General features: G+C 43.9%; 12 protein-coding genes across 12 annotated transcripts; 9 read left to right on the forward strand and 3 right to left on the reverse strand.

The window, feature by feature from the left end:
* Window positions 1-176: 176 nt before the first annotated feature.
* On the forward strand, window positions 177-725 carry I203_107068 (uncharacterized protein; the record flags this gene model as incomplete). Its single annotated transcript, XM_019145154.1, has 3 exons — window positions 177-251; window positions 365-470; window positions 544-725. 3 exons carry the CDS (start codon window positions 177-179, stop codon window positions 723-725), a joined length of 363 nt encoding a protein of 120 aa, XP_019004973.1.
* A 513-nt stretch (window positions 726-1,238) lies between these two features.
* Window positions 1,239-2,218, reverse strand: I203_107069 (uncharacterized protein; the record flags this gene model as incomplete). Its single annotated transcript, XM_019145155.1, has 5 exons — window positions 1,239-1,336; window positions 1,407-1,493; window positions 1,603-1,692; window positions 1,856-1,964; window positions 2,042-2,218. The coding sequence occupies 5 exons, from the start codon at window positions 2,216-2,218 to the stop codon at window positions 1,239-1,241; spliced, it is 561 nt and encodes a 186-aa protein (XP_019004974.1).
* Window positions 2,219-7,231: 5,013 nt separating this feature from the next.
* On the forward strand, window positions 7,232-8,188 carry I203_107070 (uncharacterized protein; the record flags this gene model as incomplete). The annotated part of the gene is made up of 4 exons (XM_019145156.1): window positions 7,232-7,262; window positions 7,319-7,682; window positions 7,945-7,981; window positions 8,054-8,188. 4 exons carry the CDS (start codon window positions 7,232-7,234, stop codon window positions 8,186-8,188), a joined length of 567 nt encoding a protein of 188 aa, XP_019004975.1.
* A 515-nt stretch (window positions 8,189-8,703) lies between these two features.
* I203_107071 (uncharacterized protein) lies at window positions 8,704-9,893 on the forward strand (the record flags this gene model as incomplete). Its single annotated transcript, XM_019145157.1, has 6 exons — window positions 8,704-8,803; window positions 8,872-8,922; window positions 8,988-9,107; window positions 9,169-9,347; window positions 9,426-9,617; window positions 9,696-9,893. 6 exons carry the CDS (start codon window positions 8,704-8,706, stop codon window positions 9,891-9,893), a joined length of 840 nt encoding a protein of 279 aa, XP_019004976.1.
* A 727-nt stretch (window positions 9,894-10,620) lies between these two features.
* I203_107072 (uncharacterized protein) lies at window positions 10,621-11,438 on the forward strand (the record flags this gene model as incomplete). Its single annotated transcript, XM_065518128.1, has 5 exons — window positions 10,621-10,794; window positions 10,946-10,969; window positions 11,059-11,174; window positions 11,236-11,251; window positions 11,328-11,438. 5 exons carry the CDS (start codon window positions 10,621-10,623, stop codon window positions 11,436-11,438), a joined length of 441 nt encoding a protein of 146 aa, XP_065372858.1.
* A 245-nt stretch (window positions 11,439-11,683) lies between these two features.
* I203_107073 (uncharacterized protein) lies at window positions 11,684-12,597 on the forward strand (the record flags this gene model as incomplete). Its single annotated transcript, XM_019145158.1, has 4 exons — window positions 11,684-11,782; window positions 11,848-11,936; window positions 12,006-12,114; window positions 12,205-12,597. The coding sequence occupies 4 exons, from the start codon at window positions 11,684-11,686 to the stop codon at window positions 12,595-12,597; spliced, it is 690 nt and encodes a 229-aa protein (XP_019004977.1).
* Window positions 12,598-13,235: 638 nt separating this feature from the next.
* On the forward strand, window positions 13,236-14,825 carry I203_107074 (uncharacterized protein; the record flags this gene model as incomplete). Its single annotated transcript, XM_065518129.1, has 7 exons — window positions 13,236-13,293; window positions 13,360-13,409; window positions 13,471-13,516; window positions 13,590-13,690; window positions 13,775-13,903; window positions 14,029-14,186; window positions 14,249-14,825. 7 exons carry the CDS (start codon window positions 13,236-13,238, stop codon window positions 14,823-14,825), a joined length of 1,119 nt encoding a protein of 372 aa, XP_065372859.1.
* Window positions 14,826-15,441: 616 nt separating this feature from the next.
* Window positions 15,442-18,253, forward strand: I203_107075 (uncharacterized protein; the record flags this gene model as incomplete). The annotated part of the gene is made up of 3 exons (XM_019145160.1): window positions 15,442-15,596; window positions 15,663-15,796; window positions 15,876-18,253. 3 exons carry the CDS (start codon window positions 15,442-15,444, stop codon window positions 18,251-18,253), a joined length of 2,667 nt encoding a protein of 888 aa, XP_019004979.1.
* A 468-nt stretch (window positions 18,254-18,721) lies between these two features.
* I203_107076 (uncharacterized protein) lies at window positions 18,722-19,831 on the reverse strand (the record flags this gene model as incomplete). The annotated part of the gene is made up of 7 exons (XM_065518130.1): window positions 18,722-18,749; window positions 18,862-19,030; window positions 19,118-19,327; window positions 19,395-19,435; window positions 19,526-19,568; window positions 19,660-19,762; window positions 19,826-19,831. The coding sequence occupies 7 exons, from the start codon at window positions 19,829-19,831 to the stop codon at window positions 18,722-18,724; spliced, it is 600 nt and encodes a 199-aa protein (XP_065372860.1).
* A 322-nt stretch (window positions 19,832-20,153) lies between these two features.
* Window positions 20,154-20,942, forward strand: I203_107077 (uncharacterized protein; the record flags this gene model as incomplete). Its single annotated transcript, XM_019145162.1, has 3 exons — window positions 20,154-20,280; window positions 20,343-20,487; window positions 20,588-20,942. The coding sequence occupies 3 exons, from the start codon at window positions 20,154-20,156 to the stop codon at window positions 20,940-20,942; spliced, it is 627 nt and encodes a 208-aa protein (XP_019004981.1).
* A 438-nt stretch (window positions 20,943-21,380) lies between these two features.
* On the reverse strand, window positions 21,381-24,614 carry I203_107078 (uncharacterized protein; the record flags this gene model as incomplete). The annotated part of the gene is made up of 9 exons (XM_019145163.1): window positions 21,381-21,617; window positions 21,678-21,721; window positions 21,803-22,186; window positions 22,318-23,089; window positions 23,149-23,308; window positions 23,363-23,471; window positions 23,540-23,828; window positions 23,900-24,013; window positions 24,114-24,614. 9 exons carry the CDS (start codon window positions 24,612-24,614, stop codon window positions 21,381-21,383), a joined length of 2,610 nt encoding a protein of 869 aa, XP_019004982.1.
* Window positions 24,615-25,345: 731 nt separating this feature from the next.
* Window positions 25,346-26,728, forward strand: I203_107079 (60S ribosomal protein uL4; the record flags this gene model as incomplete). Its single annotated transcript, XM_019145164.1, has 3 exons — window positions 25,346-25,463; window positions 25,680-26,468; window positions 26,544-26,728. 3 exons carry the CDS (start codon window positions 25,346-25,348, stop codon window positions 26,726-26,728), a joined length of 1,092 nt encoding a protein of 363 aa, XP_019004983.1.
* Between the last annotated feature and the right edge of the window lie 316 nt (window positions 26,729-27,044).

Here is a 27,044-nt window from a genome sequence, read left to right on the forward strand (position 1 = left end):
TTGGACAATAATAGATGAACAAAGATACCTCTCTGACCTGAACCATTCACATCGATCATAGTAGGGTCATCACCAACCTAACGAACTCACCAATGAGTGCTTTTCTCTCATCCCTAGTTGCCACTCGCAATCAAGCTACCCGAAGAAACCCCATCAAAAGCAGTTTTGTAAGAAATATGGCTTCGTCTTCTTCGGCAGGCAGACAAGCGACTAGGATACCTGGGCCAGTGGAAACTTCGATCCAGCAGAAGGTGAGTTATTCATCATACCACTTAGATTCCAAGGAGTGTACAACCTGCTACTCGTATCCTCTCAGTTTCTACGTTGTGGAAGTAGCAGTAGCTGATAAATCATCCCACCGCAGATAATAGAAGCTTTCCAACCTATCTTGTTGAGGGTATATAACGACTCGTCAAAACATTCGCATCATGCCGCCATGCGAGCTCAGGGAGGTGGAAGTGGTGAAACTCGTAAGTTGCCGCATCCTATGCAAACTGATAGCCTGCTGATCGTTATGGTATGTTTAATTGATTATTATTTTAGACTTCGCTATTCACCTTGTATCACCTTCGTTCAAAGGCAAAACATCGATAGCCCGACATCGAATGGTGAATGCTCTACTGAAGGATGAATTCGACAATAAGGGATTACATGCTTTGAGTCTGAGGTTGAAGACTCCCGAGGAATGGGAGAAGGAAGGTGGTGGTGAGATGCGGTCGGAGTAATGCCTCAGGTTATTCATTCGCAGATTCCTTCAGACCTCTCGCGTCCATCTTTATACATTACATACATAGATCAGATATATTTGAACCCGAATTCCAACAATCATAATATAAAGACCGGGGTATGTAAAAAAGGCCAAAAAGCGATTGTTGTATTGAAAAAAGGGACACAGGAAGACCAAATAATGAGAGCAAAGTTGAAATCGATCGTCGTGAGAGAAAAGTACTTTACAAATATATGGGAAACAAAACTTCAAAAGCCCTTCTGAGAGATCTAGTCGATCCTTGATGATTGGCGTGAAAGACCAAGATCTAATGATCAAGGGGAAACGGGACTGGAAGCAAAGTAGAGAAATCTATATTACAGTGTCCCTTAAAAGAACGAAAAGTACACATGGCGGGAAGAAGGGAACGGATTAACATGAGATTCAAATATTCTTCGGTGTATTCTTGTATGACGGCCGTAGGATAATGTGGATCATGAGTGTCGAGTGCGGTCGTATCGTAGTCGCCATGTCACATGATATTGCATTTACATCCTCCAACATCATCTTCACCTCGATGGGATCTTGCTGCGCTGGTCGTTCGACCTAGTCCGTGGGATTTCTTGGGATCTGCGAATCAGGTTCGTAGGTCAGCTCCATGGTATAGTAATGAACAAAAACAGAAGGGATATGGACATACCGTCATCTGCTCTGATCGAGAATGATCGCACTGAAATATGTATAACGGTAGGTAATGAGGATGTTTCAGAGACTGGTAGGTTGTTTGCTATCAATGACCAAATGATCAAACGGTCAACAACCAGTTTTGAGATTTCTAGGCGAGGTAGTCTCGAATTGTGGAAACGTGATAAGCTAATGAGCTGGTGTCGACTTACATGCTAAAGTTGAATCATCCTGTAATATCCTACCTGCATGTAATATTCTAAGATAACTTGGTGAAGGGGGTTGAGCAGGGTCTGTCCATTCTACATAACCCAAACCAAGTTAGCGTTAGCCCATCACTCATCTCATCCATCCGCTCTATCTTGAATGGGAATCATGGAGGCATCATTCAAGTCTGACGATTTCATATCGCCTCTCCTCCAGTGATGGAATGGGACGATACAATGAATCAGAATACACACTCACCAGAAGGCCATGAACTCCAAATCAACTCTTTAATTCTCCCAACTGTCAATTCAGGTTCAAACGATAGTACTTTACTCTGTCCGGAGATGATCAGGACTTTGATGTGAACCTATGATGAATGACACACTTCAGCATAAACCAGGAAAATTGTTTACTCGTCGTTGTAAGAGAGGGAGTCGTACTCACTTTAGGCGTGGTCGGTATACTCTGAACATTCTCAACTACCTCATCCTGCTGTGTCACCTGGGTAGATATGGGCGGTAAAGCTGGGTCTAGGGGATGTGAAGGTTCGGCGTTGGATGGGTTGAGTGGTATAGGATGTATCTCTCCTTCCGGATGCGAAGGGTTGGTTGGATCTGACATCTTGGGATGTTGTCTAACGATGATGTGAGAGGATGGTGAGATGTTGTCTATGAGGAATGGCACGTATGTATGAGTGACTGGATGGGTGATCACGAACAGGAGAAGGATGTATCATGTAGAATGGATAGGAAGTATAGGAATGGTACTAACATGTGTTTGAAAATGGAGTAAAATCGGTTGAATGACGATCGGGATTATTGGAATTGTTATTTAAACACACAACGTCACTTCAGTCCTAGTACTATTTGTGCACAACGCAATGCCTAAATGACCTCTTGATCTTGCTCTTTGTGATGGGCGTATCAAAGTGGAGGTGATGGTCGATCTCTATCTGTTCTATCGATAGACTTGGTTTAACTCGAGTATGTTGTGCTCTGTGTTTTTGTATAGGTGTGAATTGATTTGTATATATTTAATTCGCTTTAGCTTGATTACCGAATCAAGGGATGGGATATATCCAAGATCTGAGACAAAACGGTGCCAGTTGCGAAGTATTCGTAAACTGTCTGAGCTTCGTATATATGACTATTTACTATGATATAACAGAGATGTATCACTTGCTCAGAAAGGTGAAGATACAGTACAAAGTACCAACTTCTTAAGTAAACGCTCAACATGCCAGAACACATGCAATACGGATAGACCGAAGGGAAACAGCGGTGAAAGGTGAAAAATCGGAAAAGATCGAAGCGGGGGCCGATTGCAAGTAAGCTAATTCGTAAGGGTACAACCCCAAGAGGCCCCGGCCAATATCACAAAACTGCCAAGTTCCGGTTCAGATGCCAAGATGGGATTTCGGTATGAAGACAAGTCAACTCAGATAGACAGATGGACAGGCAGATGGATGCACGATGACTACAGATAACATGTCGATGATCCCACTCTCAGGTTAAATGGACACTCGTGCAGACAAAAGACACCGCTTCAGTGATCTCGCTCCACCTCGATTCATTAAAGAGATTGACGGTGATATTTGGTCGATTAGCGATTATGCGCTAAGCAAGTGACGAGATTCTCGTTCGCCGAAACAGAAGCGGACTAACGGACCGGACTTCAGATCAAAGTACTGTACTTTTTGTATTTCGGGTGTTGTTTCCGTTCATTCGTACAAGTCGATGAACGTTACTGAAATATGGGTAAGGCTGCTGGTACTCGTATGCATAGAGCCAACCCATTCAATCACATTTCTTCGACCTAGAGCAAGATGGGATTTACTGATGTCACCAGAGTATCCTTTTTACGCATTACCAACCAAACTTCGAATCGATGCTCATGATTCGACCAAAATGGATGTCCTCCTACCTGACAGAGAAGAAGCCCTTGCGATTGAAATGTATGTCACTTATCCATTCATCCAACAAATTAGCCCGTCTAGTCTAAAAAGGTAGAGACACACGGGCTTCTTTCGATGACTCACCAAGGAAGGCAGCAACTGGACGTTTTAGGGAGGATGTCGAAGAGTGAAGTCGAACCGGGTCGGTCAATTCTGACTCTTCAGCGATCCATTGTCATAGGAAGCTGGGGACCCTTGTCATTCTGTGGCAATGACGAGACTCGTATTCATATATATATATACACACATATGGATTGTGGATCACTGCAAATGCAGATAAACTATACCTCTCAACTATCTAATAGATAACTAACGCGGTCTATCGATATTCACAATGGCTGATGATACTGAGATATTCGACCGTGCTCTAGCCAGTGCAATAGCGCGTGCGAATGATCAAGATACACATAATACATCCTATAAGCTGGAATCCAATCCTTCATGTGAGTTGCTTTCCTCGTCAGACTACTGTTATACCATACTAGTAGGTCGTTGATTTGAAATGTTCGATCACCGACGTTGAAGGGGAAAGGAAGAAAGATATACTGTCGGTATCGAATAGCTCCCTTAAGAAGAGTAAGTGCCCAGTTATTCCAGCACAACTACGAATCTGCGCATCAGCTGATCGTGTGGAGTGTATTCTCATAATTCTAGTCCCGTGGTAACAAGACTCTACCCTTAACGAGTTTCAACCCTCAACGAGTCGACATATATCATGCCTCATGCCAATATGTCTCCCAAAACAATTTTAACATGCATTCTCAATACAATATCTATTACTCATCATCAAGGGGCGATCCCAATCGATTTACCGTTGTCCAGACACCATTACTTCCATGACCTTTGTCTTCCTCCTCACTGATTTCGCCCTCCTGCTGCTCCTCCTCTTCTGTCGATCCTTTCTTCTTCTTCCTCTTCATTTCAACTTCCTTGGCCATCTCATAGACATGTTCTGTAGTAAAGCAGTGCCCACCAACGTTCTGAACTGATACACCATTTGTCCTTCTTTTCTTGACCGCCAATACCTTCCTGAGCTTGACATTCTCCTTGTCAGAGGCTGTCTTTTCAGTGCTGACAGTTTCTAATTTCGAATAAAGATCAACAACGCGATCTTTGACTTCTGGAGACATAGTGTTGGCATGTTTGGCGAGGAAAGAATTCTTCTCAATAGACAATGTGGCTAAGGGGGTGCGAGTAGGTGTCTGAGGAGTATTGACTTGTTGAGGGACCGCATCTAAGACTGTATGTGGAATATATGGGAAAAGGCCGGTGTATCTCCAACCATTTCGAATATTCTCTTCTGTCATAGCTTTTGATCGAGCAACTGCCAAGTGTCTAACCCAGGTGTATCGTTGTATCCTTGAAGAATCATATTGAGCAAACCGATTGACTTCTTTTGCCATAGCTTGCTTGAGAGAGCGAAACACACCAACATCTAAAGGTTGAGTGACATGAGAGGAATGGGGCGGAAGTATCATAAGATCAATGGCGTTGGCCATGCAGAATGCAATGAAGCGAGCCTGCACATGGCTAGCATGACCATCAACAATAAGTAGTCTTCGTTGATCAGGATTGGCAGGTATTGTGTTGGGATGGAATACTTCGGTTAACCATTTGAATGCAATTTCGTTGTTTGACCATCCTGATTTACTGACTGCCCAGTTCCATCCTCGAAGCTGAAGGTTCTCTGGGAGCCACCCTGTGTTGAAACTTCCTTCTGATTTGAATATCACAAGAGGAGGAAGAGCTGAACCTACAGCATTGATACATTCGATTGTTGTAACCCATTCTTGTCTACCAGGTATTGCGCTTGATGGCTTCTTATTACCTCTTCTACTACCTATCTTCTCTCCTTGCTCTATAATAACTAATACTCGAGAGCTTTGTGTTTCTCCTATAGCATATCCTGTCTCATCCATATTGTAGATGTTCTGCGGCAGGTAATGATTGGCATCATATAGAGACTTGATTTCGCAAAACCAAGGTGTTGTCACGATGATCTAACTAAGACCTCAGTAGACGGCCTTAATCGTATAGGAGACGGCCTAAGTAGGCGAGCAGATGATAAGAGGACGACGGATGATATACTAATCTAACCGAAGTATATAAGAGATGAACGACTTCGTTGGTACAAGCAACGAAATCGTTCAACTAACCCGGATATCGTTGAGACTTATACGATATCCTAGCTAAAGAAACGAAGTACTCAGCTAGACAGGTAGACTTCCAAGGGGACAATAGAGATGTAGCCTTGAGGAGATACTGAAGTACGAAGTGATATCGTGGAATCAATAGTAAGACAAGACAACAATTGAGAATTCATGAGGGGAAACATCATGAATACGAAATTAGAGAGGATATATATATCTACTATCCTGAAAGTCCAATGTCCATAGTAGAAGTTGAATGAACGAAGTTGAATGATATCTACAATAAAACCTATCCTTCTCCTATATCCTACTATCTCCATATTCTACCAACGATATCGACCGATATCGTTGTCCTAAAACCGAGGTCGTTATCCATTACGTAAATCCCTATACCAATAACCTTGTCGTGGAGGTAGCCGACATGACAGGTGTCAAAGCATCGACTGTAGTTGCTGTGAAGCGAGTTGCCTGTATCTTTCGAGAGAAGACACTATGGACCTGGGGATGGCGCTTTCGAAACTTGGCAAGCCAAGGATAGCCCATGGGAGGTGGTAAACATGGCTGGACCTCATCTGGGATGAGTGCAAGAGTGATTCTTCTCTCTCGTATTTCGTTTGCAAGTTCTATGATGATTCCAGGCAAAACAGGATGACCAATGGATGCTGATCGATCGAGGTATTGGATAATGCACTCCTCTTCAATAGTTGTGAGTAGCTGGCGATATTCTTGAGCTTGAGGGCGAGTCAGACGACCTGCAAGATGATGATTGAAGGTTGTCAAGGGAATATCATTGTCTTTGGCAAAAGTGTGTCTGCTTGGTTGTTTGTCGGAAGGGAGGGCGGTCCAAAGAGCAAGAACTCGCTGGATGTGTTCTGGAGACGTTTGATCTGGTTTTGTAGACATTCGTACTATTGAAAAGTCGAGTTCAATGGATGTTCTCAATACAAAATAGCGATACAGATGATCAATGAAGATTTAAAGATATCATTTTGCATAGAAGGTCTGTGAGGTTGATCCGTGAGGTTGCACGGACTCGTTGAGGGTTGAAACTCGTTAAGGGTAGAGTCTTGTTATACATCATGACTGTGACGAGAGTGTCACATATGCCTCCTCCTTTCAGATCGAAGCAAGGCGTGTATTCCTGATCGCACAAAGGCTTTTTCGGATCCTTTGAGGATTAGAAGGGGTCCAGAAACTTCCAAAAGGGAATTTCGTTAGCAAGGTGGCAAGGGTGAAGTTATTGATAATGACCTTGACCTTCATCTATCATCAAAGTTATACCTGGTCAAGCCGTTGAATTTTACCAGGTATCTGCAAAGCAACAGCCAACTTGCAAGATGGAAAACATCCCAGAGACGAACATAGTTTCAGACAGTAACATTACAATCCCCGACGACAATACTGACGATGATATGTTATTCCAAAACATCCAGACACCAACAGGTAACGTGTCTGATTTTGGGCAAACGCAACACTTCATATCACGCTGACCGTCAATATGATCAAATAGTACAAGAGAGAGCAGAGATCATGTCACTGCTCTCTGAAGGTATGAACGAAGGTGTGTTTTTGATCTCACACTCTTCTCTCGCACTGTCAGCTCATATCCAATATCAGTGCCATATCATCGATACGCTTATGGAAACCACGCCGAATCTGAAAGACTTTACTTTCTCGCTTCTATCGGTCCGCGATACGACAAGCGTTATGCCGATGCTAATCTTGATATGAGCCAATTGCCTAAAGCCTGTGAGACTTGGGTACTGAAGTCTAAGTCAGATGGAAGGATCAAGAGTGTCATGTTCTTTTTGAATCCTAGAAATACTTATTCAGACAAGTCAGTAGCCAGCTCTCTATTCACAGCGTCTGCTTTAACCGTTGCTAAACTGCCAGAGGTCGATTTAGGGAATACGAAGACTTTTACAGATGGAGAAGTCAAGAGCACCTGTCGTTTGATAAATGTAATTGGTGGACGGAAGCAGTAAGTAAGACCAAGCCCATTGGGATACAGATCGCATAAGGATATCTAGGTACAGTACATATACTGAACAGCAAGATGTTTTGTACATACTATACCAGTTGGAACCTACGGCAATCGAATTAGGGGACAAACTCGAAGAGGACTCAGGAACAGACATATCAAAGATGTTCCACGTAACCTTCCTGACTACTGACCGGTCTTGTCGAAGTAAAGGATGCGGTAAGACACTCTTGTCGAAGCTGACAGATATGTCGGATGAGAGCAAATATCCTATATGGCTTTATACGACTGATGGAACTGTGAGTGATTCTTCATGATACTTTCGTATTGGAAGATAATGGTATTGACTACCAGTAAACGCATATAAATAGACTGAATTCTATGAGAAAGCCAAGCTTAGGGAGAATTCTCGGAAAGAGGTAAACACCGAGTCCGAAGCTGTACCGTTAGTCACTATGACATACCTCTCCGAAGGATGGGAAGATGTGGCAGATGTCAAGCCATGATACAAAACTGTATCCCCCTTGGGTTGCGCTGCACCCGGGATTTGTGGGTGGTGATCTCGTCATCGAGGATATGTATCGGCTGTACCGCTGATGATCTCACTGCAAATTTATCCATTACTTCACTGCGTCATGTCTATTTCCCGGCATATAATCTCCTTTCACGAGAGAAGCTATCTCTATGGACCGTGAATGGAAGGTATTGTACATTTTGTGTCTACAGATGTGCCACAGCCCCAAAATAATAGCTTACCAGCCGAGAGACTGCTCCATCTGATAATGAAGCGACGTCCCGTTGATGGAAGGTGTATATGATATGGCGTTGAACGGAAGAAGTAAGAAGTTGAACTGTTCTTGATCCTTTCTGATTCCTCGAAAGCCCAGTACTCAGAGGGGTGCTATACAGTAATATAAATGTCATTTCACTGCACAGCCTAGGCCCATTTTCGCTTTCATATGTCAGTTCAAGTTTCAAATCTGACTTCTGTACCAGCGTGACTTACCCCTCTTGGATGACCATGTACGACGCTGCAACATGGGAAGAAGCCATATCTAATGCACTCACTAAGGTGAATCAAGGTAGTGCTATCAAGTATGAAAGAGTCAAGAACTTCACAAGTAAGTCATTTTCGCTGGTCTTTCGGAGGTTATCGGAATACGTTGAGCTGACAGTGTATGTGTGACAGAGGAAAATAGTGAAGAAATCTTGTCTTTGCTTTCAGACTCGTACAAGGACAGTGAGTCAGAAATGTATGACCTGCGCCATGTTCTGTACGGGACTGATGAGCTATGATACCTGTAGTACCATACCATAAGTACACTTTCGAATCAAGTCCTAAAGCGAGAAGGTCATACCTTCTTGCTGGACTAGGCAAGAGGGTCGATCCAGATGTTTGCGAGAGGGACGACACTAATGAGTCTTGTGAGATCATCACGGGTCGATCATGATCTGATGGAGAGCTCTTGACATTCATGAATTTCAGTATCCCAGGGAAGACTTACAACTCTGAGTGCGTCAATCACACATTCATCACCCATCTCAGGCACTGCTAACTCGCCCATCACTTATTCTTCACAATCATCAAGAGACGACGTCAGTGCGTACTTTGAGAAGATGTTTGAAGAACTACCTTACAACGTCTTGGACTGGATTTCCGACGTTGTAAGTTCCGAAGGCTTTGGACGATAAACCTGATTTTGTGGTTGGGAAAATTCCGAACTGACGTCTTACATTGTACAGGAAAATCCAGCTCAAGAGGTCATCCAATCGACGTACGACTTTGACAAGAGCCAAGCCATCGATGTATGTTTTATGGCCACCCGGGAGGAATCCAGATCCCACGGATATGGAACAGAACTGCTGTCCGTGATTACAGATGTGGCACAGAGGATGGACGTACCTGTCATGCTGTTGAGTGCCACAGAGGAGGCCGTAAGTAAATTTTCGCCTCGTGCGATTTGCTGTCTTCGCAAGCTTTTAAAGCTGATGCAGTAGGTTGTTCGATACCAGGTGAGATTTTACAAGAAATCTGGATTTTTCGTCAATCGCGAAGAAACGGGTGAAGGGAAAGGGACGCTCCCTTTTGAAGGTCAAGAAGACGCCCACTTGTTCGCTTTGAGTTATATCCCGGACGGCTTGACTGGTGGTACGGATGGCGATTGCGAGCAGAGTGCCACAACCGATTTTACAGCCAATAGTTCGCAATAGTCTGTATGAAGAATACATTCCGTGATGAACATCACTATGATTGCATGTATGAAATTCTCTCTAGCAATATGCAGAAAACGGAACAGTCTTAGCAGTTTCTCATAACCTCTGGTGAAGAAGCTTGATTCTTCATATGACACACCCATACGATAGAGCATTCGAATTGTGGAGGATGATCCAATCTGCTTTTCACTGAGGTGAAATGTCATGGGTTCGCCATGAATGTAGCTGTAACAAACAATCGTCATCGAGTCGAAATTGAGGCTGTCGAGGTCATGAAAGGGTGTCACGATCCTTTGAAGGAAGGAAGACACATACACAAACAGTGTTTCAGGGCTACACGAGAAGAACAGGATTTGCCCCTCCCAGTGTCTCACGCTCTGCAAGACTTGTCAGATTGTAACCTTTTCAAAACGATTTGAGATATCCATCACCTGCAACATGTTCATCTTAAACATACACACATCACTTCACAATTTACCAAACCAGACACGAGACACAATGAGCGGTGTTCGTCAAATAGAGTTGGTCCAAATCGTCAGACCAACTGGTACGTTGCCCCTCTTCTACAATCTATCTGAATTCATTATCTACATCAACTGTTTCTGATGTGAGGCTTGTTCTTGATTACAGATGAAGAACGGCGAAGAGTTCTGCTAAATAACCGAAATATCTTTCAAAGACAGTAAGTCTATCCGCTTTTTCCGTCACTCGCGACCAACACAGTATGAGCGTCAACGTGACATCTGTTCTGGTCTTCGATCAAGCTCAAATGAACCGATTCATTTTCTGGTCTGATCTTGCCACTCAAAGATTGTTCCACCTCCGTAGACTCGGTGCCGCATTCGATCCTGATCCCGCCGTCCATGCAGGCAGACAAGTGGAAGGGTGCGAGATTTGGGTGGTCAAAGATTAGACCAGGTCAGTCCAGGGAGGACTCGTGACTTTCCCCTATGACCATCAAGGTACTGGACAATACTCATCGTACGCTATGAGATAGGAAAGATAAATTAGAATACGAGAAGAAAGCTCTGGAGAGATTACCTGAATAGAAAAGAGATTGGATACAGAACGAGGTGAGTTCACAAATCACCATGAGAAACTACCTTTCGTAAACAAGATAAGCTGATAAAGACCTCACTGCTTCCTTCCATTTGTATGTTAGCGTAAAGCACTTTCCAAGCGAGCTGAACAATCTGTCCAATTCGATACCAAACAAGCATTCAATTTGGGAATCACAGCTACTCACCCTTCGTTTCGTCAACATGGTCTAGGTACTATGTTAATCAAGAAATTGATCTCTTTACTTACCGAAGAGGAATCCTTACATTTGGCTGACTAGTACTCATGATATAGCTGTAATTCAAATCATATTTCGGTAGTATAGCTCCAGGGGAGAGCTGAAATCGATTTGTTTTCGCTGCGTGACCTTAGGTCAAATTCTACGAGGATTTAGGGTTCCAAGTGGTTTTCGAAGATGTCATTCATTTTGATGAAGAGCAGGGAAAGCTCAGAAGTATTATTTATGACCTGACTGAGAGATAGGTAAGAATAAAAGCCTGAAAGGTTGGAGATCCTTAAGTCAATGATAAGTCTTGTCCTTGCATTTGTTTCGAGCATGATCATGTGGTGGGATACAGTTATATCCAGATTTACCTTGCAGTATGGCCGTGATCAACGGGTCATACCCTTTCCTGAGCGCAGTCAATTTGGTATAGATATTCTGAATGGTCGTCTGTATTCTACGAGGAGAACCTTTGTAGTTTTTGACTCGACCAAGAAGCGATATCATGCCGACAGAAATTGTTGCTCCGTCACCCGAGTCGAGCTGCTCCTTTGTTTTGACTACTGCAGCCTTCTTCCAGTTCTTGTTGCCATTGAGAAGGGGCGTATATAAATGCCCACCGACATGAGCTTTCGATAGGCAATATTGCAATAATCGATATGTCTTCAGCCTCAAGCACAGACTCGACGATCGTACTGCTTCGTACTGCTCAGCGGATTTCCCGGTGTGGGTAAGAAGACGGTAGCCCAAAGCCTGCTGTAAGTTACCCTTTTCCATACATCTTGACAGGTTTATGCTGATCTGATTATACCAAATCTGATCCGCAGTCGATCGTTTCCCGAAGCGAGGCTTATCGATAATCACCTTTTGATAGATGCTACTGCTGCAGTGTTGGATAGGGAAGACGAGGCGTATCAACCACTTCGTAAGGCATTTGTGAGTCTACCCCTTGTTCATCTACTCTTTATCCACCAAAGGATCCATGAGCTATTCTCATCTCATAATGATGTACTATCAACGCGATAGAGATCTGCTTTATTTTCGACACTCTCTTCCTACCCTTCCTCCATTCCACCGATACTACTATTCACCGAGTGTCAGTCAACCAAGTCAGGAGCTCAAGTGATGAACGAGTGCCTCGAGTTCGCCAGCAGCACGCAGTCGAGGTTAATATCTATCATACTTGAATGTTCAATGGCTGAGAATGTCAAGCGGCTGATTGCGGAAGATCGCATGAAAGCAGGAAGCACCAAGTTGACGGATATTGAACTGTTGAAATATATGAAGGACAATTATTCTATTCATCGATATGGAGACAGAGCGGATAAGGACTGGGTAATAGATACGAGTGGGGAGAGTGTGGAAGATGTGGTAAACGATATTAGGATGAAATTGATCAGCGTAACCGATACTACATAACATGTAACATCATTTGACTTTTGTATCTGTTCGGCTTGATCGACAGGTTTAGCTTTTCAACAGGTTTAGCTTTTCAACCTGTGATGTGGGACTTGCACTCAAAGATATATAACATTCTAATTGTGTTCGCCGACCGGTTCGTTCATGGTTTTATTGTCTAGTGGTTAAGACCCTTGGTTCTGAACAGATCTTTACAAGAAAGTTCGAAACTAGAGAATATCCAAGTAACCTGGGTTCGAATCCCAGTGAAACCTTGAATTTGTTTTTGCTTTTTTATCTGTGGTTCACGCGGTTAAACTACGTATAGCTGTATCGTATTGCTGTATTGCTGTGCTGTAGAGTAGAAACACTCTTTTCATATGACCGTATCGTACATAACATCATAGAGTGAATAGATACCAGGATTATATCAAAAGTGCTTTTGCTGTTCGACTTATTTCTATCACCTTTTCCATCAAGCAACAGGCAGCAGGTCAAAAGCTCGCAGGAAAATCAAACATAGGAGGTACAAACAACTCATCAACTGTCAGACGCGACGAAAGACAAAGGCCGAAGACCCGATTTAGATCGTTAATTTACATCTCTCTACACAACGCATTCGACTTCATAGAAACACAGAGAGAAGATATCTGCCCAAGATGGCGACAATGAGAGATGTTGGAAAAGGGCTGATAGATCCTAGGTATTGTTGTTGCGGTAAGTCATCTCTCCCCTTTCTTAAGGAGTTCTTTCGAGTTGCGCTGAAATTATGTGTGGTAATAGCTGTACCATTGGTGAATGCTGGTATATACATCATATTATCGGAGCAGGCTGTGAGTATACATCGATAAGTTGACCTGCAGATGCACCATTGACTTGGCATATCTCTCTTAGATCATAGCTCTAGCCATTGGTATAATAGTATTTGCTACACCTGATGGTATGTTTATTTCCCCTACTCCCATCTACTTGGCACGGCAAGCTCACTAACATCTCGTGCACACTATGTATAGTCGTCGGAGCATCTTTCCCAGATATAGGAGGGATAATATTCGCAATCATATGTTTTGTTATTGCTGCTGTACAGCCTGTGGGGTTTATTGGTGTTATCAGAGCAAGTCTACGCCCCTTCATCCATTTCGTGCGGGCTGCAGGAGCCTAAGGCGAAGTTGCTGATTTGATTTCCCTTTATCATCAGGAAAAAACTTCCACTTTCAAAGTTTACACACTCCTCAATACCATCGCTATATTAGCTGGTCTGATTTGCGCGGCTGCTTTGATCATTGTTAGTGCTATACAACACAATACAGCTGTGTCAGCTTGTGAGGTGAGTTTAGTTTCAACATGACAGACAATCTTTGTCCACATGGAGCTCTCGCTACCAGATCTCTCTCATATGCAAATAGACGTGTAGTGTTCAAATGCTTATTCCATCAACCTTTGTCACCCTAGGCTAAATTCTTTTCCGACTCCAATTCAACCTCATCATCGGCAAACCAAACTCTCGCTGCTGAGGGTGAAGCATTGTGTAGCGCGTTCGCATGGGCAGATGTGGGTATCATGGGGGCACTATGGGTGATCTTGTTACTCGTACAGGGATATTTCATCTAGTAAGTTCGACCCGTATGATTGACCTGGATCACCTTGACCGCTCTGCTGATCGCCTGTTCAGCCTTACTCGAACCTATTCCACTTCCCAGGTCAGCGATCACAAGCTTTACCATTCGGTTTACTCTGAGAATCCAGAAGCATTCACCATGTCCATCCTTCGATCAACGCGATATAACCCTGGTTCAGTGTACAACAACATGCCACCCTCTACTGGACCCAATGCTGATGCGTGGGATGCAAGACCGTCAATGGATTCAGTGAGGGATGAACAAGCTGGACCTGCAGGACATGGATATGGACACCAGAGGGAATACTCAGATGCGACTGTCAGACCAGTCGATGAAGGACGGTATGACGATGCTGCGTATGGGAATGAACAGTACGATTATTCAGATTACAATCACAACAATCATCACGATCAAAGACCGATGTCAGAAGGTCAAGATCAATATCCCTTTTCTGCACCTGGAGGAGGATACGTCGATCATCCTGCTGAAGCAATGCACAATAGAGAAGGTATAACGCCGACGATAAATCAGTATTCTGAAGGTCAGAATGTAGGTTATCCCAGTGCGGGCGGAGCGAATGGAGGTTTAAGAAGACCGGACGAAATTCAATCACATCCAGGTGGGCATTGATGACTTGTCAGGATGAATGGAGAAGAAGAGATGTTGATGTGAATACGAATAGCCGAGGGAATGTTCGGCAGGAAAAGTCCAAGATATTAAGTTGGTCTATGTTTACGGGAGGCGGTTGGAGGTTGGTTGAATGGACATTATTTATATCATTTCGATGTGTCTTTCTTCCTTTTATGATACGAGCTTACGAAATCAACGTGTATGAATGTGAATGATTTGAATATGCACCAATTTGAATGCTTGTCTCAGCATATTGGATACAAATCATGACTCGAATTGTCACCAACCAAGCTTTGTTCGTTAATTTCTGGCAGGCGATCTGACCTCCACATCGCATCTCCATTTTACATCTCCATCTCATCTCATCACATCAACCTTCACTTCTTTCTCTTCTCTCCTCGTCCTCATAGCATAGTTGCAATCGTGCAACACCACCTGTAACGTGGTCTGTGCAGACACCCTCCTATCGAAATAACTTTACAAGAGCACAGCTCCTATCCCTGCGATCACCACGATCAAATTATTGGGTCATCGCAAGACAAATCGGAGTTTCATCTCGTCAGCGATCTACCCTACCCTGCGCATAATCGATATAATTGGAACACATATCACCAAGATGGGTGTCAGGGGCTTGGAATCATTCATAAGGGAGAATAGAACCTCTATGACCAAGACTATATCGCTACCAACCATTGACGACTCAACATCATCATCGTTGACGGATAGCTCTAATGACGATGGAAGGATACCGATCATTGTGGATGCCTGGGGGTATGTTCCATCTACCTTTCTTTTGTTGATCTGGGTAATCAATCTCACTTGACATGGACTGTATAGGGTCATATTCAAGCTGTATCTCGATACGTTACCGTGGACATCTGGTGGAGAATACCTAAGGTATTACAAGTTGATCAAGAGGTTGGTAAACGCATGGAGGAGTGTAGGGTTGGAACCGACATTTGTCTTTGATGGTGAGCCCTCGGTCTCCTATACCATTCTCACCAACTTACTTTTCGCAGTATTTTATTGATCACATTGGCATAATCTTAGGCGCCGCTCCTCCGGAGAAACATCAAACTATCCTCTCCCGAGCATCTGAGAAACTCCTATCTTGTCAATTATTCTATACCACCTCCATACCTTCTCGATCTTCCCCCTCATTCTCAAAAAACAAAGTTGTCCTGCCCTTCTTCGCCTCACACACCTTCACCTATGCCCTCCATCGACTTGGCGTGAAGACGCACTTCGTGCCTACCGGCGAAGCGGACGGGGTATGCGTTTCGATGGCAGAGAAAGTAGGTGGATATGTCTTTGGACGAGATTCAGATTTTGTTATTCTCATGGGAAGGACCGAGAGAGTTAGGGGATACGTCCCGATAGATATGTTAAATTGGATTGAAGGACCGTCAAACAACAATACTGATCAACCGCCAGGCGCAAGGGCGAATGGTTCAGAACAAGATTCTTTCCGACCTGTTCATAATGGTCGAAGAAACATGAATGGTCCAACATCGAATTTCATGAATAAACAATCATCTTTAATTCCATCTTCGACATTGAAGAATCCGACTTTGGTTATAACTTATATACCTTCTCAAGCATTACGACACCGACTGAGAATCCCTTCTACGCATTTACCGCTATTCGCTTCCCTATGCGGAACAGATTATATACCGCCATCAATTGCAGTTCAGCTCTACGAAAATCACTTGACTAGTTTCCAAAAGATTGAAAAAGCCGCTAGAATACTGAGAGAACAATTGTACTCCCCTAGTAATAATGCCACTTCGAACGGGAAGAGGAAGAGTGATAATCCAGGAGATCAAGTGGTCGAATTGGTTAGAAGGGTGATAAAGAAATTATGTGTCTATCCATTTGACACTCAACAGAGTTTAGATGAAACTGTTGATTTGATTATCGAAGCTGCCCTGCAGTACTCTTTACCTTCGAATGTGGACGATTGCTGTGCGACTTATCCCTTCTGTGGGGAGTTGGATTTAACTTTGGGATGTCAGACACCCATCTCCCTTGGTGTTGAAGCGGAGGACGAACCGGACTCGCTGAAGAAGGAGGAAAGAGAGGTATCGGGGAAAGAGGAGTATTCGAAAGCTCAGAAAATGGGATTAGTAGGAACTATCACACATGGCTGGCTATACCCTGATAGGATGTATCAATGGCAGGTACTTGAAGATCTTTCGGGACCTTGTTTGAAAGCTTCGGATGGTGCGAAAGGAATTAGGAGGAAGGCTTGGATGATTGCTGATGAGGGATTGGGAGGATTGAGGTTTTCCAGAAATGAAGTTGTGGATGATAAGATGGACTTGGATAATGTTGGAACACAAGCTCAAGAGGAAAAGGAGCTTCGAGATTTGTTAGGTGTACCTTCAAGCGAAACTTATTCGGAGATCGAAGGTGTAGCGAGTGACGATACGACTCTGGTTGAGCAAGTTGCTCCGACCTTTACTCGACCAATTAGAGAGATGACGGAATACCTCAGACAAGGATCAACGGCCAAGATCATCGCTTCTCCACTTACTCTCCCTCCTGTACAGCCCCTGTTTCCTGGCGAATTACCAATCTGCCTGAAACCTATAGAAGAAAGACTGAAGATCTACCTGGAATCGCTACATTCTAATACCGAAGGTATACGATCACTCCCTGTCTCCCTTCAACCTTTAGTATCCTTCGTACGGTTTTGCGTGATTGACGCATCGAGGAGATCGACGGGTAAGACGGATCATAATAAGTGGAGGAGGGAGGAGGTAGTGGCTGTCTTACGAGCGATGATAGGTACTTATACATTGTGGAAGAGGGAATTACATTCTGAAGAATTACCTAAAGATAAGGCCAAAGGTGAAGGAAGAAATGAAGAGGAAGGAGGAAGGTTATATCCCATGTTGGAAACGAGAAGCGCCAATTTGATAGCTCAACTAGGAAGTGTTTGGTCAGACGTACAGCTTTTAGCTCAAGCTTTATTACTTTTACCTGAATCTATCAACCCAACTAGCAATAGGTCACACCACCCGGCTTCTCCTGAAGACAATGGGTCGGAGATTGGTACAACCCACTTGATACCTTTTATATTCTTCAGTGGAGTCACCTTACATAGCTTGTTAGCGAAGATTGAACCTACTCAAAATGATTGGAAATGGACCGAAGAGGAAGAAAGGGTATTTGAGAGTTGTTGGAATGCTCTGATCGATGGGTTAGAGGAGTATGGGGAATGTATAGTAGGATTGAACAATCCTCATCATAAGATTGTATCAGCAGAGATAGAACCTCAGAGTATGAATGGAAATTTTAGACAAGAAGAAATAGAGGGGGATGGGCGGGCGAAGAAGCACAAAAGGAAGAAGAGGACCAAATCGCCTTTGGGTGTCAATGCCAATGTGGGTAGATTTGGCGTTTTGGAAGGAATGTTGGAATAATCGATTTGGTTAATCATGCTTCTTATCACTAAAATAGTCTTAAGTGATTCATTAAAGCGTAATCTCGATATCTGTTGGTGTAATTTAGACAATTTTGAATACTCAATCGTTATTTATTGGTATTCCCTTTATCATATATTGTAGTTCCTCTCAATGATCGCCATCTTATGTATCTTATAAGTGGACGATGGCAACAAGTCGATGTACGATGATATTGCGGGCCGAGACAGGCCATTGGAAAGCCAACACAAAAATGGATATGTAGGTCGACGCATTCATCAATCATTTGATATTTGATTTTCAGAATTCTTACAATATTGCTCTGCATGGATGAAATGGGTATCTTATAGGTATCTGTTTTCTTTTCTTCGGCATCTATTCTATCCCCTTTATGCACTACTGCTTCTTTCCTTATACAAGTCGATTCCGACACCTCCATCAGGCGGATGTCGAGGGATGAAAGGTGATTTATGCGCTAAGTGATCTACCCATGAATCTGTTAAAGTGCAACAAAACAATGAAGGATTAAAAACACATCAGTATGACAGATTTTTTAAATCCAATTAAATTGCTTTGGCTTTGAATTATTGAAAAAATGGGTAACCCACCTTCTCTTCTGGAATGACATCCACCATTTACTAGGTTTATTTGCCCTACCACCCACTTGACCAGTCGGTTGACCGTTGGATCCCAACACCTGTTCATGGGGGTATAATCTGTCTACAAGTCTGATAGCTAATTCTTGACGTGTTTGAGTGAGATATGATCGGAGGGCATCTGTTCACGAATGAGCGAAAGCGAAAATCGAAGAAGAACATGTCAGTCACGCTTCACGATCGTTTTCTAGAGTATGACTACACTCACCGGCATCGACTCTACTAGCTGGAGGATGATACAGGGAATTCAAAGGGAAACCAGCATCTCCAGGTAAAGCGAATGTATCCACCGCTTGAGTCTGAAGTAATTTCAAGGCTTCTTGATATCCTGGTGAAGGTTTACCGGGACTGGGAGCGAGCTTCGTTAGGCATTCGGAGATGAATAGGATCAAGTAAATCATCAACCTGTCTGCTGGACCTATACGTTGAGCGACAAAACAGTCAGCATACTGATTTCAGAAAACTTGGTAGGATGAAAGACTTGCCTTTGATCTCGAAATTACGGAAAAGACAATTGGCTCTGAATCTATATAACGACAATCATCTTGCACTCAGCTATATGTTCTCATACTTCACAACCGGAGACAAAGCTGATCTGATCTCTACTAGCACGTACAGATCAAGGGACTCTTCGATTATATCAGGTTGACTCGAATCGGCTGGAAAAGCGAAAGATCAGCGTTTGATCGCTTCTCTTGAGGTCTTTCAATAGATTGAAGAGGTATTCAAGGTGATGGTGATATGACTTACCTGCTAGAGGTGCCGGTCCCCTGATCTTGGTATTGATAGGTAACAGCGCCATGTTACCTACCTGTCGGACCGAGGTATCATCGTTGAACACGGAGTGATAGGCCTGAGACAGGTCAGAGGTGTTAGCTGGAGAGTCCTCTCGATGGCACACTAGGAGTCAGCTCACTGGCATGGTGATGTGATATAGTTGGAGATGGGAGTGCTGCAGATGATGACTTGCGATGTACGATTGAGGTTGGATGTTATCACAATGAGTTGGGTATCAGGATGGATGGATGGATGCATGATGCATGACGCACAGCACCATGTCCTACCTGCGTGCTACATTGTATTTGAGTTACCCACTTTAGCCACCTCATCAGATCGCGTTTGACGAGACGAGATGAGAAGTAACAAAATGAAATGTTCAGTCGCGTCCATCCAACTAACCCTTCTTCTTATGCTCTCCACTATATGATCTTCACATGCTATCTAACTTCCTTAGACTATCCATCATGTCATCTACCTCCAGCACCAGACCATCTATAACAGCCATAGTAGCTGCAACCGCCCAGAATGGAATCGGGTTGAACGGCGGTCTACCATGGAGATTACCGGGAGAAATGAAATATTTCGCCAGAGGTGGGTTGGGTCATCAGGACACATACAAACCATCATTGCTAACAGTGTTGAACCTAGAATAGTAACCACCGGTGAGAACCCTTCCGAAGCCCCGGAGCAACAAAACACAGTTATAATGGGTCGAAAGACCTGGGAGAGTATACCATCGAAATTTAGACCTTTGAAAGGTAGACGGAATTTGGTGATTTCAAGTAAAGGTGTTGATGTGTGAGTTGAAGGTATTATTGAAGCTCAAGTTGGATACTTTATCAAAATCAACTTGATATGAGTGACTGAATCTTACCATCTGATCATCAAACATCAACAGATCCAACTCACCCAATACAACTTCACACACCTCCCTCCCATCCGCCCTATCCTCCCTCTCTTCCAAATCCTCAAGGACATTCCTAATAGGTGGTTCTCAACTATATACCGCCTGCCTGACCTCCTCTCCACCAATGGTAGATCGTGTACTTCTCACTAGGATCTTATCCCCGGATTACCAGTGCGATGCGTTTTTAGAGGATTTTACATCCCATAGCAATAGCGAAAATGGGAAGAAGGTATGGAAGAAATCCACTCACGAGGAATTGCAAGATTGGTTAGGGTTTGAGGTAGATGAGGAGAACGAAGAGAAGGGTACGAAGTATAGATATGAAATGTGGGTTTTAGATCAATAACCATAATATAATATAGTATTTTCTACGAGATAACATATCATATCTATCTTTGTCGAAGATGAAGGAGAAATGAAGGGGAGCATTTCATTTCGATTCAACTTTGTATGCATGCATCAAACCATAGTCATTTCCACTAGATATTCAATATGCAAGAGAAACAGGGCTTATTGGGGTATATCATTCTATATGAAGGGTAAAGAAGGCAATAATGCACATGGGCTGATTCATCGTTTCTCTTCTTCTGTTTGTTCTGTTTCGTATCATTGAAGGGATCTTGTTTCACATCTAACATCGTCCATCTGATCCAGCTGTTTGTTTTGATTTTACACCATCATCCATCATCTTGTTCAATTATTGCTGGGTGACAAGTTTAGTTGTAAATCTATATTCGGTGAATAATCAAAATCATCAGCTATCAGCCCTATCCATACCGAAAAGCTAGATATGTAGGGAACTCACATTCCAGCTCAATCTCCATAACCAACCCCAATGGTCATTCACCGGACCGTGTATACCCAAAGCGAGATCTTTGAACCACCAGAAAGAGAGGATCACTGCTCCAGCCCAGATTCCGAACCATACCCCTTTCTTGAACGAAGTTCGTCGAGTACCGCCAAAGAAGAAATGGTCAAGGACATGCCCTGCCATCAAGACTGCAAAGTAGAGGGTGGGTAGCTATGTAGGAACCAAGATACGTTAGCATATGTATTATTTGCACGGAAAGAAATAACTCACATAATGATGTAGATACGTTACTCTTCCCATGATCAAGAATGGGACTATTCGTCAAAATGTACATTAGCGTCTATCCTTACATATCGTTATACACAGTTTGCATGTTCACCAGGACCCTCACTCACAGAAATGCAAAGCCCATCCTCCAAAAGCGACCTTTCCAACGTACAACCAATGATCCCATTCCTCCTGGCTCCTCCAGTCTTTATATTGCCTCTGAGCTCTCGCAGCATAGTAGAAAGCAAGGAGTAATCCCAAACCTAGAGATATAGTCGAGAAATACCAGACGATGGGAGTTCCCAGCAAATAAAATTTAATCTGATTATCTCCCCAACCGCACATCCTCAATCCTAAATGGAGGAAAGGCCAATCAAAAGGTTTAGAAGCTAAGATATCTTCTTTATCTGGATCCGGGACCAGGGCGTTATTGGAGGTCCACATGGCTACATTGAGATGGACGAAATCTCGCCAGAATGGTGATTTATAAAGCTTGGCGTTTCCTGGTGGTACTGAGATATATTAAATAAGAGATGTTAGCATATGACCATTTCAGAGGCCGGTGAGTTCAGCAATGAGAATACAAGGATTGCCGCAGTTCTGGGATGCTACAGCTGGTAATCCTCGGGATGAATTCACTCACACCTCTCATTCCAATGACTCTCGACATTCCAATATGTATGTTTGTCTTTCTTATTATTCTCTTTCGTACAAGTGACTTCAACCTGTTTGAATCCCCACTGCGGCAAGACCGCATTGGCCGCTCGCAAGTAACAATTCAATTGTTGATGTCTGAATCTCATCCTGGTCGTCAACGCGTGAATTTTATTTTCTTCTCCAGCTTTGAAAGATCCTCTTGACGTATCATCAACAACTTCTACGATCCAAAGATCATTCTCATCTCCGACCGTCTCATTACCATATCCCGCAACTTCATGAGCTTCTTTCGTGATTGGAGCAGCGATAGGGTGAGAGTGTAAATTTCGACCAGTCGACGAATGAAGTAATCGGATTGTATCTCCATCATGAAGGTATCTAATAGGTCCATCGGGATCAACGGGATCATCAGACCATTGAGGAGTAATGATCCAATTGTTATTATCATCCTTGTAATGATAACATGTTACTTGCTGTTGTAACGATCCGACTGGATAGGTCTGAACGTGAGAATGCAATAATCCACCACCATAGCCATAATTCTTCAATGTCAACTTAGATCCATAGGCGACTTCCAATGGCGATTCGGCGAAATCGTTCCCTTTTAAATGAGCTTGGAACAAACTTGACATTTGAGCGTCACCTGGTCCAGATCGGTTAAGAACCATGAAATGGATCTTGAAACATGTTGCGTAGACTATGAATGGTAAGACCATGAGACATGATATTCGAGCGATCCAATGTTGAATGTATGTTCGCTACAACAATATCAATCTTCAGCTTTTTCACCTTACAGACATGCCGGGATTATACTCACAATTGGCATAGACAGATCACCGAATTTCTCCCATAGATCTTCGATCGTGTATAATCCGACCAAAGCAGTGATGAACATCCCTACCCACTTGACACTACATACACAACCGATCGACCAACCAGTGAACACCAACCATGCCCACCAATCGTCTCCGAAGGGGCTATATCATGAGTTATCAATTTTGGGATCATACAGAAGATAGCAGCTGACTTACTCATGTCGTTGATTATGGAATTTGACCAAACCCAAAGTAGTAGTAAAAGTGAAGAAGAGCAGCATCGAGTCTAGCAAGATGAATCTTGAGATACAGAGCCATCCAATATCTGCCGGGCAAAAAAAGGTTTTCATTTAGCGCATGACACACCTCTCCGGTGGAAAATCATGTACTCACCACATAAGACACAAATAGTAACCCAGTGTCTAGTCCATCTCGACCAACCCAGTTCACCTACTGTCATCCACGCAAGAGGGACCAGCGCTACACCAAAAGAAGCCAATATGACTCTCATAGAGGTATAGGGGACATCCGCAGGGTATTCCACACCGGACTTGAATTCGAATCCACCTCCATAGCCTGATAACAAACCTGCTAAACCGACAAGCATCTTACCGAGCGGTGGGTGCACGTCAAAATAGAAATCTCGGTTGATGTAGTGAGTACCGAATTTACCGAAATGGGCCTAGCCATGTGCAAATCAGCATCAACATCAGCTTAAGCACAAGATATTATGCTTATAGAATTGGTACTCACCTCATCCCATACTACGTAATTGGCAGCTCCGATCCTCCAATATCTAGTGATCATACTTAATATCGTATATACCGCTGTCCAGATGATTTCCTCATGCTCGATCATTATACCTCTCTGCGGGTGTACACCAAGGACAGGAAGAAGGCATTAGCGATCACACTGATTATACATGATGACAGATCCTTGATAGAGGCTAATTGTAGACCGCACTCACCCATCCTCCTATTCTTTGTCTAGGTGGCAGTCCTCTTCTTCCACCTACACCAGGCCCAGCACCATGTCCTTTCTGCCATTTACCTTGATCGTCTACCTCTGCATTCGCATCAAAAAGCAACTGGTCTTTCTCTCCTCGTGAATCAGCTGATGAAACCTCCTTCTCCAATTGAGGAGGAAGGGGCGGTTGAGGTGTATGTCTACGTCGAGTTTCCATCTCTTCGTGTAGGTAAAGCGGTAAATCCCCGGAAGCTGTACCAGTGGGTGAATCTAATTTATCTATATAAGAGGTAGGGTGGGTAACGTCACGACGTGATCCGTATAAACGAGGATTTCTATTGGATTCCCAAGGTTTAGGATCACTGAGATCGATTTCGTACGCTTCACCGTTCCCGTTGTCCTGCTGATAATTAGAGTTGGAATGTAGGTGTCGTCGTAAGGTTGTAGAAGCGGAGGAGTTGGAGGTTGACGTGGAAGTGGAAGGTGGATAGGACCTCTTCATGGAGGTGATCTAATGATTGATCGTACAAGAGCCGAGTAGGAAACCGAATGAGTTGATGAACCAGGTAATATGATATATGTTCAGAGAATTGACGATCTTTGTGGTGTGATGTTGATTTTTGTTATTTGACTCGGGATGGGATGATTATTTGAACGGATTTGCTATTCCCCCGTTCCTTTTAACTCGTCTTCTGTTGGTTAGTGGGGGATGACATGAAGTGGAACTTGCTTGATGTGCTGAGTGTACTACTTTGTACCGACTGGGTAATGGAGTGAACATCTATCTACCTTTGTCCAAGGATGAGGATCCTGTAGGATGGATGGATGCTGTTGCTACGCTCGCAGTGACGCCCTTCAGCTCAAACCTCAAACCTCCACGCGTTCAACTTCAAACTTCGGATGATCGACCCCACGTGTCAGACACACGGCGGAGTGGGCTGGAGTGCCACACAATCTACTGATCGTCTGTACCCCAAATTCCCGATACCCAGACGAAACGCCGATACCTCGAATTCAACATTTTTCGTTTTCATCTATGGGAAGGGTGCATTGCTGGTGGATTGCATTGCATTGGACCGTATGCTGGTCGTTGGCATTTGACCATTTCTCGTCATTCACCCTCCCAGTTGAACCTTCTTCATCCCTCAAGTCTCTTCACAAAAGAATCGTCAGTTCACTTCTGATACATCTCTCCACAGGACAGAACTGATATACTTCAATACACATAGAACAATGGCTGCTCGACCTACCGTTACCGTCTGGTCCGCCTCTGGCGAGTCTTCTGGCTCTGTTCCCCTCCCAGCCGTCTTCACCGCTCCTATCAGATTGGATGTTGTTCAACAAGTTCACAGTGAGTTGGAGCTGCTTATCAGACTGGGCATAGGGGAAAGCGTTAAGAGATGGAGGAATAAATGGGAACAGAGGGGATATAGGAACTGGATAGTAGATTTTGGGATTTCATGGAAAGGTTGTCAAGATATCAGACGGAAGGAGAAAAGGATATCCTATGCCCCGTCTTCATCGCCTGTAAGCTGGATATGTTATGTGCTGACTTTTCCAACCTCAGAATCCATCGCTAAGAACAGAAGACAACCTTACGCTGTCGCTGAGAACGCTGGTCACCAAACCTCTGCCGAATCTTGGGGTACCGGTCGAGCTGTCGCTCGTATCCCTCGTGTAGGTGGTGGTGGTACCCAACGATCCGGTCAAGCCGCTTTCGGTAACATGTGTCGAGGTGGTCGAATGTTCGCTCCTACCAAGACCTGGAGAAAATGGCACGTCAAGGTTAACCAAAACCAAAGACGATACGCTGTCGCTTCCGCCTTGGCCGCTTCCGCCCTTCCTTCGTTGGTTCTCGCTAGAGGTCACCGAATCGAACAAATCCAAGAAGTTCCTTTGGTCGTCTCTTCTTCCCTCGAGTCAGTCACCAAGACCAAGGAAGCCGTCGAGTTGCTCAAGGCTACTGCCGCTTACCCCGATATCGCCAAAGTTTCCAACTCCCGAAAACTCAGAGCCGGTAAGGGTAAGATGAGAAACAGAAGATACAGACAAAGAAGAGGTCCTTTAGTCGTTTACGCCAAGGATGAAGGTCTCACCAGAGCTTTCAAGAACGTCCCAGGTGTTGAGACTTGCCCCGTTGAATCCCTCAACCTCCTCCAACTCGCTCCTGGTGGTCACGTCGGTCGATTCATCATCTGGACCGAAGCTGCCATTGCCGCTCTTGACTCTGTCTACGAGAAGAAATCTGGCTTCAACCTCCCCACCGCCAAGATCACCTCTTCCGATGTCACCAGACTCATCAACTCTGATGAAATCCAATCCGTCGTCAGACCCGCCGGTCCTGCCGTCCAAAAGAGTGAGTAAAGGGGTTTTTTTCCCTCATCTTATATTGTCTATAAGTGGTATGCTAATCATGTACGTTCGCATATAGGACCTTTCACCCAAAAGAAGAACCCTCTCAGAAACAAGGCCATCCTCTTCCGACTCAACCCTTACGCCAAGTCTCTCAGAAGACACGAACTCCTCAGACAAGAGCACGACAAGAAAGGTTCAGTCAAGAAGACCGCTCCCGGTGCTGCTGGAAAGGAATTCCTCGAAATCCTCCACTCTGCTTAAGCGGTTTTTTAGGTGGAATTTGTAGTTCTTATAACGTGCTTTCTCTCATCGTGATGGAGTTATTCTGAAAATTCGATGTGTTGTGTTGTGGTGTTGCAATGTCGCATCTGCCCATGTGTTTTTCTGTCGTGAATGTCCAGTCTGCATACGATCGCACTGGACAGACTGAATGAAGGTAGTACATTAAGCATGATTGTGTGATATTATGAGTCAGGGTTATCTGTCTATGGGATATCCTCAAAATTTGAATCTTGAATCTGCCACGAGATCACCACGAATTTTCAGTGATACCATACCATACTTTTGATTTTGCCTA

This window comes from Kwoniella mangroviensis, chromosome 2 (genome assembly GCF_000507465.2).
Source record: "Kwoniella mangroviensis CBS 8507 chromosome 2, whole genome shotgun sequence".
In the NCBI taxonomy this organism is placed as follows: domain Eukaryota; kingdom Fungi; phylum Basidiomycota; class Tremellomycetes; order Tremellales; family Cryptococcaceae; genus Kwoniella; species Kwoniella mangrovensis.